General features: G+C 39.5%; 1 protein-coding gene across 3 annotated transcripts in view; it reads left to right on the top strand.

Annotated features, from left to right (window-relative positions):
* The window catches only part of ptpn21 (protein tyrosine phosphatase non-receptor type 21), a 99666-nt gene extending 87827 nt beyond the window's left edge, over nucleotides 1-11839 (top strand). For 2 of the 3 annotated variants that reach the window (XM_059649081.1, XM_059649082.1), the window contains exons 15-19: nucleotides 131-349; nucleotides 505-633; nucleotides 4515-4749; nucleotides 4890-5050; nucleotides 10007-11839. In XM_059649081.1, the coding sequence (XP_059505064.1) occupies nucleotides 131-349; nucleotides 505-633; nucleotides 4515-4749; nucleotides 4890-5050; nucleotides 10007-10135 (873 nt within the window). In that variant the 3' untranslated portion in view covers nucleotides 10136-11839. Of the gene's footprint in view, nucleotides 1-130; nucleotides 350-504; nucleotides 634-1233; nucleotides 1314-4514; nucleotides 4750-4889; nucleotides 5051-10006 lie in introns of those variants that run through there. The other variant, XR_009446228.1, reaches the window with a different exon arrangement.
* The last annotated feature ends 311 nt before the right edge of the window (nucleotides 11840-12150 follow it).

The raw sequence follows: 12150 nt of genomic DNA, 5'->3' as shown, positions 1-12150 counted from the left end.
TGCTTAAAGCAAAATGGAAAAAGGTGTTTTCAATGGTGAAACTTACTTTGGAAATCTGTCTACAGCATGACTGCTAAAGCAAGTTCATTCTAAAATAAAATGGCTGTTTTAAATGTGCTTTGTATTTTAGTGCAAAATCTTGGAGCAGCGTCTAGAACAGAAAATGGTGTTTACAGAATATGAAAGAGTTCCAAAGAAAAACCCAACAGCAGAATGTACCATAGCATTGCTACCTGAAAACGCTGAAAGAAATCGATTTGCTGATGTTATTCCCTATGATGATAATAGGGTGGAATTAGTGCCTACAAAAGAGAACAATACTGGTTACATAAATGCATCACATATAAAGGTAGTTAGGTTTGCTTAATAATTGTTTTGGTTTGCAAAAAGTTAAAAGTATGACTATCCTGAAAATTTCATTGAATTTAAGTACTTTGCCAGCATTTGTCACAAACAATTTTTGTTCACTTGCCCATGATTGTCAATATCTTATTTTCGTTACAGATAATAGTGGAAGGCAGGGAATGGAATTACATTGCCACACAAGGACCACTCCAGACCACTTGTCTTGATTTTTGGCAAATGGTGTGGGAGCAAGGTGTCGCTATCATTGCCATGGTTACAATAGAAGAGGTACTTCTTAGTTTGCTTCAAGCTGTGTATCTCTTGATTTACTATCTGTTTTCTTTGTACCCATTGAGTTTCTTCTAATAACATAGAACATTATGGCACAGTACAGGCCCTTCGGCCCTCTATGTTGTGCCGACCTGTCATACCGATCTCAAGCCCATCTAACCTAAAACCTTTTTCTCTCTAATGAAAACAGCCTCAAGTCCCTCAGCCTCTCCTCATAAGACCTTCCCTCCATACCAGTCAACATCCGAGTAAATCTCCTCTGCACCCTTTCCAAAGCTTCCACATCCTCCTTATAATGCGGTGACCGGAACTGTACACAATACTCCAAGTGTGGCCGCACCAGAGTTTTGTACAGCTGCAGCATAACCTCTTGGTTCCGGAACGCGATCCCTCTATTAACAAAAGCTAAAACACTGTATGCCTTCTTAAAGAGCCATAAGATGTCAAATTAGAGCAAAGCATCCTAAGTAGAAGCTTGATTTCTTTTCCCGTGATCGTGTCAGAATGCACTCCTCAATCAAGCTTCATCAATTTAAATTTTAATGTTGGACTGAATGGGGTTTGGAATTTTAAAAATGTATTTCTTCGTGCTTGCAGTACTCATCAACAAAGTGGAGACACTGCTGAAAGGAGTATGAGGTGGATTTCCAGACTCTTGGGGAGGGGCTAGGAACAAGGTATTTGGGACTCAAATGAAGTTAATTGAAATGCTGTTCTCTCATTCTATTTTTACCACCATCACTTTTTTTTTGCGGAGACAGGTTTTGGTTGGCAGTGTGCAACTGATTAGGTTTGTTCAGTTTTATCCAGCTGAAGGAACAAAAATTCATTTTGCCTTCACTTTCTCCAGCAGGTACGTTTTAGGTGCTTGGAGATGAGCAGCTAATGGCAGCTCTTCAGAGAGCTGTAGAGTTTGTCACTGCCTGCAAGAGCAATTTGTTCTATATGCCATTTCAGCCATAATCACCTATAGTACTGGCCTAATTGCACAACCTCACTGCTAAGTTTAGAAAGGTTAGTGAGAGGAAACTTCCATTTTGAGGCAGTGTGTCTCTTGCTGACTGTTGCAGCTTTCCAGCATGAACGCCTGTGACCCTGCAGCTTTAAGACCCGCCCATCATCCTTAATTAAATAAGGAATTTTTCTCCATGTCATGCTAAAGGGGGATCTCTGTGAAATTGCACTGAAACCCTAATAACCCTTGTGAGCAATCTAAGGGTTCAAAAGCTTTCCTGATTTCTATTTTCTAGCTCTAAAGGGGAGATGCAATCCCTAAAGAAACTATTTATTTTGTGAAGATAACCTAGGAGTAGTTTTTTTTTCTGTTCTGTTGTGCTACTTCTGTGTAGCTGGCAGGCTAGTATTCATTGTTTATCCCTAGTTGCCATTGAAGGAGGTAGTGAGCTCTTTTCTTGAACCACTGCAATCCATGTAGATCCACAGTGTGGTTGGGGAGGGGCTTCCAGGATTTCTGCTGTGACAAGGAAGGAACAGCAATATATTTCTATGTCAGAATGGTGAGTGGCTTAGAAGGCACCTTGCACGTGGTGGTATCTGCTGTCCTTGACCTTTCTGGATGGGAGTAGTTGTACATTGGAGGGATCTTCGGCAAATGTCTGCAGTGCATTTTGTAGATAGTACGTATCATTGATTGAGGGATTGGGTACTTTGGTGTCAATCAGTTCAGCTGCTGTGTTCTGGATGGTGTCAAGCATCTTGAGGGTTGGAGTTGTGCCTCAGGCAAATGGGGAGTTACGTCATACTTCTGACTTGTGCCTTAGAGATGGCGGACAGGTTCCAGGGAGTCAGGAAGTGAGTATTCTCACTACTCACTAGTATTTCTAACCTCAGACCCCCTGTTGTAGCCACTGTAGTCCAGTAGACACCAAGAGTCCAGGTGAGTTTCTGGTCAATGGTAACCTCCCCAGGATGTTAATAGGGAGGGATTCAGTGATGGTAGCATCATTGAATGTCAAGGGGAGGTGGTTGAATTTTCTCTTATTGGTGCTGGTCTTGGTCTTGCATTTGTGTGAAGCAAATGTTACTTGTCAATTGTTAGCCCAAGCCTGGATGTTGTCCATGTCTTGAATGTGGCTGCTTCATCATCCAAGAACTTGAGTGGCATTGAATATTGTGCAATCATTGGTGAACATCTCCTCTTTTGACCTTGAAAGGGAAGGTCATTGTTGAAGCATCTGACTGTTCTCGCCCCAATTACACTACCTTTAAGGGATATCCAGAAGCTGAGGTGACTGACTTCCAACAATGACAGCCATCTTCCTATGTGCCATGTATGACTTTAACCAAGGGAAAATCTGCCCCTGAATCCTATCGATTCCTGTTTTGCTCGGGTTTCTTGATGATCTACACAGTCTAATGTCTTTGTTGAGGGCTACCACTCTCACCTCCCCTCTGAATTCCAGCTCTTTTGTCCATATTTGAGCCAAGTCTATCATGAGGCCAGGAGCACAGTGGTCCTGGCAGAACCCAAACTGGGTGTCACTGAGCAGGTTATTGCTGGACTGGTTGCTGCTTGATAGCATTGTTGATGACACCTTCCATCACTTTACTGATGATTGAGCGTAGACTGATGGGGCAGTAATTGGCCGGATTGGATTTGTCCTGCTTTTTGTGTACGGGACATTCCTGGGCAATTTTCCATATTATCTGATAGATGCCAGTGTTTTAACTGTACTGGATAACTTAAGAAGAACTGCAAGTACTGGAACACAAGGCTTCAGTACTATTGGTAGAATGTTGTCAGGGCCCATAAGCTTTGTAGTGTACAAGCTGTTTTCTGATATCACATGGAGTGAAGACTCGCATCAGTAATGCTGGGCACCACTGGAAGAAGCAGAGATGGATCATTCACTGGCCATTTCTGGCTGAGGATTGTTGCGAATGCTGCAGCCTAATTTCTTGCACTGATGTTCTGGACTCTTCTGTCATTAAGGATGCATACATTTATGGAGCTGCCTCTACCAGTGGGATGTTTCATTGTCTACCACCATTTAGTTTACAACTGATCCTTTGGTTGTGGGATTGCTTAACTCTGTCATTTGCATGATAAACATCATAAGCAGCAAGTAAGCTTGTTGAGTAACATCACCAAGTTAACACTTCATTTTTAGGTATGCCTGGTGGGGATCAACCCTGGTTCACTGAATGGGGAATATGCCAGGCCACAAGGTTGCAGATTGTTTTGGAGTATGACAAGCTACTGTTGATGGCCCACACTGCCTCATGGATACCGTGTCTTGAATTGCTCTATGTCTTTGCAGTCTGGCCCAGTTTGCATGCTGATAACCACACAGCATAATGAAAGGATTTTCTCTGTGAAGGCAGGATGTTGTCTCCATGAGGACTGTCTGGTGGTCACTTGTTACAAAATATTGTACTAGATTGCTGCTCATGCAGCAGGCAGTCTCTAGTAAGGGTGAGGTCAAATATGACTCCCTTCCCCCCCACCTCCACCCCCTGTTGATTCTCTCACCACCTGCTGTAGGCCCAGTCTAATACCCATGGCCTTTGGTGGTGCTGCTGCTGAGCAACTCTTGCTTATGAAGATTGAAATCCCCACTCACGGTATATTTTGTGCCCTTGCCGTCCTCAAGTGTCCTCCCACATGGAGGAGTCCTGATACATCAGTTGAAGGGGGCGAGTACGTAGTAATCTCATTTTACTTCTCAAAAGTGTTTAGGAAATTTGAACGTCTTTTTATTAATCAATTAGTACCTGCACCCATTAAAGAAACGTATATTCTGTAAAGTGGCTTCCAGATTTTGTTCACAATACAATTATTTGGAGTATGCATCCCAGCTGCAGAATTTGATGTCAAGTGTTAATCAAGTTTTTTTTATATTGAATAACGTTTACAGGAAGGAGGGAGAGAAAAGAGTTTTCGTTATTGGCCTCGATTAGGTTCCAGGAATAACTCTGTCACCTATGGGAGATTCAAAATTACTACACGATTTCGAACAGACTCAGGTTGTTATGCGACTACAGGGTTGAAAATAAAACATCTATTGAATGGGCAAGAGAGAACAGTGTGGCACTTGCAGTATACAGACTGGCCAGAAAATGGCTGTCCAGATGATATCAAAGGATTCCGATGTGAGTTTTATTGAATTCTGATTGACAACACTTGTCATTTTAGGTTTAAAACAGTGTTTATACTGAAGCATTTTGGCTGTAATGCATAAATGGTTGTTCTTATTAATTTCCCCATTTTAAATTTCTCATTGCTTTTACAGCATATTTGGATGAAATTGAGTCAGTACGTCGTCATACCAATAGTACTGCAGACAGTAAACATCCGAATATGCCTTTGCTTATACACTGTAGTGCCGGTGTAGGAAGGACTGGTGTTGTGATTTTATCGGAAATTATGATTGGCTGTCTGGAGCACAATGTGGTAAGATTATCTTATTTTTTAAACTAGCTACATCATCTGATTCTGATAAGTTCAAACAACTACTACACAAGTGATAAACCAACAGATCTATTTTCAAAAAAAAACCAAAAGAACTGCTGATGCTGTAAATCAGGAGCAAAAACAAAGTTACTGGAAAAGCTGAGCAGGTCTGGCAGCATCTGTAGAGGAGAAAATGGAGTTAATGTTTCGGGCCCGGTGACCCTTCCTCAGAACTGATTGTGGCTGGGAAAACTTAAGTTTATTTGCAGAAAATAGGGAGGTCAGTAGGGAGTAAATGGTAGGATAGAGCCCAAAGAGAGAGAGAGACAGTTGGACAGACAAAGGAGTTGCTAACAATCAGGCTGTGAGGGTGAATAGTTGTTAATGGGGATTGTTAGTGACTAACAACACAATTTTAGCTCCTAAATTCCCCCACGTGTCCCCCCCCCCCGCCCCGTTGTTAGTCACTAACAGTCCCTATTAACAACTATTCACCCTCCCAGCCTGATTGTTAGCAACTCCTTTGTCTGTCCAACTGTCTTTCTCTCTCTTTGGGCTCTATCCCCTCGTTTACTCTCCACCACACCCACCTCCCTATTTTCTGCATGTAAACTGACGTTTTCCCAGCCATCAGTTCTGAGGAAGGGTCACCGGACTCAAAACATTAACTCTGGTTTCTCTGCTGCCAGACCTGCTGAGTTTAACCAACAGATCTGTGTTTATTTGCTTTGCGCCCTTCTTCCGCACTTCGAGTGGAGTCGGACTGGAGTGGACGTAGTCAGAAGTTGCACATTCACCTGACGAAGGGCAGTGCTTCGAAAGCTTGTGATTTCAAATACACTTGTTGGACTATAGTCTGGTGTTGTGACTTCTGACTTTGCCCATCACTGAAGTGACTTCTGCAATTTGCAAATCTGAAGGCACAGTTTCTGAACCTGCAGAGCACTGAAAAATTTGTGACCAGCTCATCTGTAATTTCATTACCCTTTTTTTCTAGTTCCCGGTATGGAGGGCATCGTGCCACAGAGATTTGTTGGCTCTGAATGCTTTTATTTCACTATGTATTTATACATTTTGAATCTGTGAATTTCCCCCTTTTGACTTAATTTTCACTCCCTTTGTAACTTCTAGTATTTTGTGTCTCTTTTCAAGATGAATTTAGATCCAAAGTAATCATTCAACAGGGCTATCATTTCTTCACCACCCATGAGAATCTTGTCTGTTTCTGTCCAAAGACCACAATTCCCTTCTACTATTCTTTCATTTAATGTATTTATGAAAAGCACCTTTATCAGTTTGATGTCTCTTGAAGCTTTTTTCTAAATGTTCTTCCTTTATATGTTTTTGTATTCCATTATTGATTTTCCTTATAGCTGTTGCTGTTGACTGAATTCCACTTTTTTTTGCATGTTTTTATAAGCCTTTTAATTTTACCTTATTGCTACCTTATTGTTTAACTGCACATGTGCTATTAATCTTTAGGTTTGCCCATCAGCAGTTCAGCCGAGTTTACTGTAGTCAGTTTATGGCCCATCCCTAAAATTTTACCTTTTATTTAAAGTTATAATGAGTTTGTAAATCTACTCTTTTTCCAAACAGCACATCAAAATAAATCCTACTATGTTGATAAATTAACTAATTCATGTTCATTTCTTATCCTGTGAAACATGTATAATATGGCCATTCCCTCCTTTAGTTCTCAATATTGCTAATCGAGTTCAGCTTCTTGCACTGTAATTAAAATTAAAATCTCCTATTATCTTCCTGTTATAGCTGCGTTATTGTTGATACACTTTCCTGTTAAGTATGTATTTGTATATGCACCTGTTATAACCAAAAAAAATCACTTATTTTGTTTAGCTTTACCATGATAAAACACCCCAAGATGTTTCACAGGACAATTTCAAAATAAAGCGTAGCAACACTGAAGTTTATGCAAAACTCTATCTCCAAGATCTAGTCATGATTTCATATGAGAAACAACATTTTTCCTTTTTTTTTCTGTTTCCCCAGGGCAGGACTTATACACGTAGTGGTAGTGTCCTTGAACATGTGCGGAATGAAAAGACCTAGTGGTTCAGGTTCATAATTCCGTGAAGGTAGAGTTAGCGGTAGACAGGGTAGTGAAGAAGGCGTTTGGCACTCAGATCAGTGCATTGAGTAATGGAGTTGGTATGTCACGTTGTAGATGTTGGACATTGCTTCGGCCGCTTTTGGAATACTCTGTTCACTTCTGGTCTCCCTGCTATAGGAAAGATGTTGTTAAACTTCAGAGGGTGCAGAAAAGTTTTACAAGGATATTGCTGAGGTTAGAGGGCTTGAGCTGCAGGGGAGTCTGAACAGGCTGGAGCTATATTCTCTGGAGCATCAGAGGCTGGGAGGTGACCTTTATAGGAGCTTATAAAATCATCACGAGCACGGATAGGGTGAATAGCCAAGGTCTTTTTCCCAGGGTAAGGTAGTCCTAAACTAGAGGACATAGGTTTAAGGTGAGAGGGGCAAGATTTGAAAGGGACCTGAGAGGCAGCTATTTTCACACAGAGGATGGTGCATGTATGGAATGAGTTTCCAGAGGAAGTGGTGGAGGCTACTTCAATTGCATCATCTAAAAGGCATCTGGTTGGATACGTGAATAGAAATGGTTTAGAGGGATGTGGGCCAAATATAGGCAAATGAGATTAGATTAATTTAGGATATCTTGTCAGCCTGGATGAGTTGGACCAAAGCATCTGTTTCTGTACTGTACAATTCTATAACTATGACACCTGGGGGTATTGTGTAAGGTTTGAATAAAAGACTATCCAATGATTGGAAATTTATGTCACTATGGATTTGTACAAGAAGAGTATATAAATTTACCAGAGAGCTTCAAATGTCTTCTCTCCGTCATATTGAACTGTGATTCTGAGTTATCTGGTATTGTCTTTGCTTGCAAAAGAAGCCATTGTCATCTTGCCTGCTTGATGTAACGACACAGACCATTCCAGATGGCCTTCATCAAGTCTAACTTTTCATTTTGATTTGGTCCTCTTCATGCTGAGAAAAGCTATTTGTGACAGTATGTACTGCCAAACAATGCATTGGATCAAACGGCACGGTTTGGTACATCTGAGTAAAAACTGAGGGACCATATCAATGGTAAAATGTCTGAATGTCATATTCTACAACAGCTATCGTCATTTCAGTCATCTTCCATTTCAGTATGTTCATTTGGCTTTGATGGCATCTGTTCAAAATAGTTCTGCAAACTGTTTCAGCTCATCATTGTGCTTACTGAAATATGTAAATCTGTGCTTCAGTTCTTCTCCCAAGCTACCAATCAGTGTGGTGCTGTGGATGGTTGACTGAGCACGACCAACTGAAAAGAGTTGTGAGGTGGTCAGTTTTCTTCCTGATCAGCTGTTTCTGTAGCATACCTAATTTCTGAATGAACACTCATGCACTTTTTTTGACTGATTCTTCCATTGCATTTTCAAATGCAAGCTTGAAAGAAACTTGGTGATGTCGGCTATTAATACCAGATTATTCAACTGTTCATTATCATCCATGAAGCTCACCTTTTCTTTAGTTTACCATTAAAGTTTTAATCTCCATGTAGTGTCCAGAAATAATCTAGTATGACTGCTGTGCTGAGCTAGCAAACTTGGCTAAAGTAATGTCATGAGCTAATAGGAACTGCAGATGCTTGAGAATCTGCGATAAAAAGGTGTAGAGCTGGATGAACACAGCAGGCCAAGCAACATCAGAGGAGCAGGAAGGCTGATGTTTCGGTCCTAGACCCTTCTTCTGAAGAAGGGTCTAGGACTGAAACATCAGCCTTCCTGCTCCTCTGCTGCTTGGCCTGCTGTGTTCATCCAGCGCTACTCCTTGTTATCTCTAAAGTAATGTCATGCTGTGCTCCTACCTCGGAGAGGAAGAATTGGAACTGTCTGATTCAGCGCTGTAGACTTTCTGAAATGAACTTTCAAAACAACCCTTTCCATTCACATGCTTTATCTGTAGGATCTTTGCACAGAGATGTTCTTGGTGGCTGATGTAGAAATATATGATGACACCTTGAAGTAATGATTTGAGCATTAGACTAACAAATCTGTTTGGCACACCTTGTAAATGCTGGGCTTTAATTATTCAACAGACCCACCAGGTTTGTCCTCCGATTGAATTTCATCAGGACCTCTTTGAAAATGTCTTGCCACTTTGTTGTGCCTTTTATGGGCAAAGTTAAAGCAACTTCTTAACAATGTCAATTTTTAAAATTTCATTTGAGACAGCATTTATTGCCCAGCCCTAGTTACCCACTGCTGGTCACAGACCACCTACCTTCGAGCCTGTTTTATATACAGTTGACAAGCTCCCCCCTGGATTCCTTATGATCTAACCTTCACTTACCAGTCTATCATTTTGGAACCTTATCGATCACCATGCTGAGGTCCATGTCGACAAAATCTTCTGCTCTGCCTTCATTAATCTTCTCAGTCAGTTCTTCAAAAATCTCAAATCAGATTAGTGAGATACAATTTCATGCACAAAGCCGTGTTGACTATCCCTATTCTGTCCTTGTCATTCTAAATACATGTAAATTCTGTCCCTCAGAATCTCCTCCAACAACTTGCTGTCCACTGATATCAGACTCAGTGGTATATAATTCCCTAACTTCTCCATACAGTCTTAAGTAATGGCACTGCTAGCCAGCCTCAAGCCTTCCTTCAGCTCACCCGTGGCTGTCAGTGATACATGTATCTCAGCACGAGGCCTAGTAATCTCTTCCCTAGCTTCCCACAAAGGTCTGAAAAATAGTTGATCAGGTCCTGGGGATTTATCTATCTTTTGCGCGTTTTAAGACCTGCAGTACCACCTCTTCTGTAATATGAACTCTTTTTCAAGACATCACTGTGTTTTTCCCCAGATTCTCTAGTTTTCGTGTATGACATAAACATTTTCTTTTTTTTATTCCAGACTCTGGACATTACAACCATGCTGAATCTGCTCAGACAGCAACGAATGTTAATGGTGCAAACAATTACACAATATATCTTTGTCTACAAAGTGCTCATTCACTTTCTGAGAAGTTCTAGGCTGATTTAACCTTGCATTCATTGTGCTATGATTTTTCAACCAAACAGCTGATTGCAAAATTGTTTTAATTGAAGGAAACGTTTATCTAATACCTTGAGTGGAGGAGGAAAAAGAATCACTTTGCGTTAAAAACATGCGAAGCAGACAAGAAGCACCAAATTAAGGGCAAAGTTAAATGTTACCCTGTATTCTGTTACCCCTGATATTTTTAAGTTTTTAAACCGGTCTTGCACTTCACATGACAGGACATTTTATGAAGAAAATAGTTCATTTGACTAATACAAAGTAATTGAAACCTATCTTAGTGCAGTTTTACAGTTTAAATTTTTGTGCAAATTAAAGTTAAATTTTAACCATTTCCTCCATCTGAACATTACTGAAAACAAGAATATCTTGGGATAAACATTTATGAAATTTTATTTGGTGCATGATCAGTTTTAAGCTATAGTGGAAGTATTTTAGCTTGAAGAGGAAGGTGATGATGGTTGCTATATTTCAATAGCAGGAGAGAATGAAAATATGCAAGCCGAACGAATGAATGTGAGATTGAACTGGTGCAAATGAAAGTTTTGTTAAAGTTATTATTTATAGGTCAGAAATTTGTGTGTAAATAGGTGAAAAATCCTTTTTTAGGCTTATGATGTACCATGGTTTACAGAGGTCATGAAAGTACATGTAATGATATGAAATAAACTTATCCTGTTTATTTTTCAATAGACATGTTCAGTTAGGCATGACTGTCAGTTTTTGCAAAAAAAAATGGTGTGTATAGTTTAATTAAACTCAAACTCAATTTTAATTATTGAAACTTAAAAGTTACGTGATTACTAAAAACAATGTAAGCTTATTTGAATTGTCTACTTTAATTCTTAGACCTATTCTTATATTTGAATTGCTTTTAGCTTAGGTTTAAATTTGAGTATTTTAGCACTGATAACTATTTGATGTAATTGAGTGAGTCTGCACACTGGTTTTTGTGTGACCTTCACTCTAAAATATTTTAATGTAGTATAATTTTGCAGTGAAACACTTCAATCATAATCTATGAATTGGAAAACTGCTGCTAAGTGACTTGAGTTTACAAAGTGTAAAAGAGGGGGATTTCAGCTCAGTGTCCGTAATGTTTCTTCTAGCGGTTACCTGGAAGCATTTTTATTAATCTTTCCAACTCTTACTTCCATTTGATTCAGTAATGATGAGAAAATTAGTTATGATGAATGGTTGGTTGTTTCCTTTGCAGGGTAGCATATTCAGCCACACGAGTATGAAGGACAATCTGTAAAACATTTTTGTATATATAAATTATGTAGATCACAGCATATTCTTAAACGAAATGTACAGGGCTTTACTTGAAGTTATCTGAGTGTGTCATTTTGTATATTAAAGTCAATATACTATATTCTTTCTTGGTGTTCTCTTTACATCAGATGGAATATGACTTGTACATTGTGTTTACAAATGTTGCTTAAAATGTTTTATAACTTTGAATTCTGTCACTTTGCGTAATACTAGAAAAGTTTGATATTGTAGAGTATATTGTTGTTACATGTGTGAAACTGTTACATGTGTGAAACTGTTACATGTGTGAAAGACATCTCTGCAGAGATGAAATATTTTTGCTTTCTGAAAAATATGTAAACTGTTTTGTAACTGCTGATTCAAATATAAATACCACTGTGTAGTATGAATAAATTTTTGCATAATTTGGCTGAAGTATCTTTTCAAAATGTGGCCTTTCTTGTAAAGTTTCCATAAAAAAGCAAAACTTAGGTTTTAACATTTTCCTGTTTACATTTACCTTCTTGATAAAATTTGTTTCTGCCAGTATATTCGTAAAGACCCTTGGTAAAATACTTCCTTTATCACACAGACTTCATTCAGCCTGGAATAAATGGCACAATCATTGCGGAGCTTGGAAGCTTGATTGTCGCAATTTTGAAAATCACCCTCCAAAATACACTGCAGAATCTCAGAATTGTGAAGTTCAGCCTCTCAAGCCTGCTCTATCGTTCAACAAGACCATG

The sequence above is a fragment of the Stegostoma tigrinum genome, chromosome 10, assembly GCF_030684315.1.
Source record: "Stegostoma tigrinum isolate sSteTig4 chromosome 10, sSteTig4.hap1, whole genome shotgun sequence".
In the NCBI taxonomy this organism is placed as follows: Eukaryota; Metazoa; Chordata; class Chondrichthyes; order Orectolobiformes; family Stegostomatidae; genus Stegostoma; species Stegostoma tigrinum.
The sequence above is the reverse complement of the archived record's forward strand: the minus strand, read 5'-3'. Positions and strand labels throughout refer to the sequence as shown.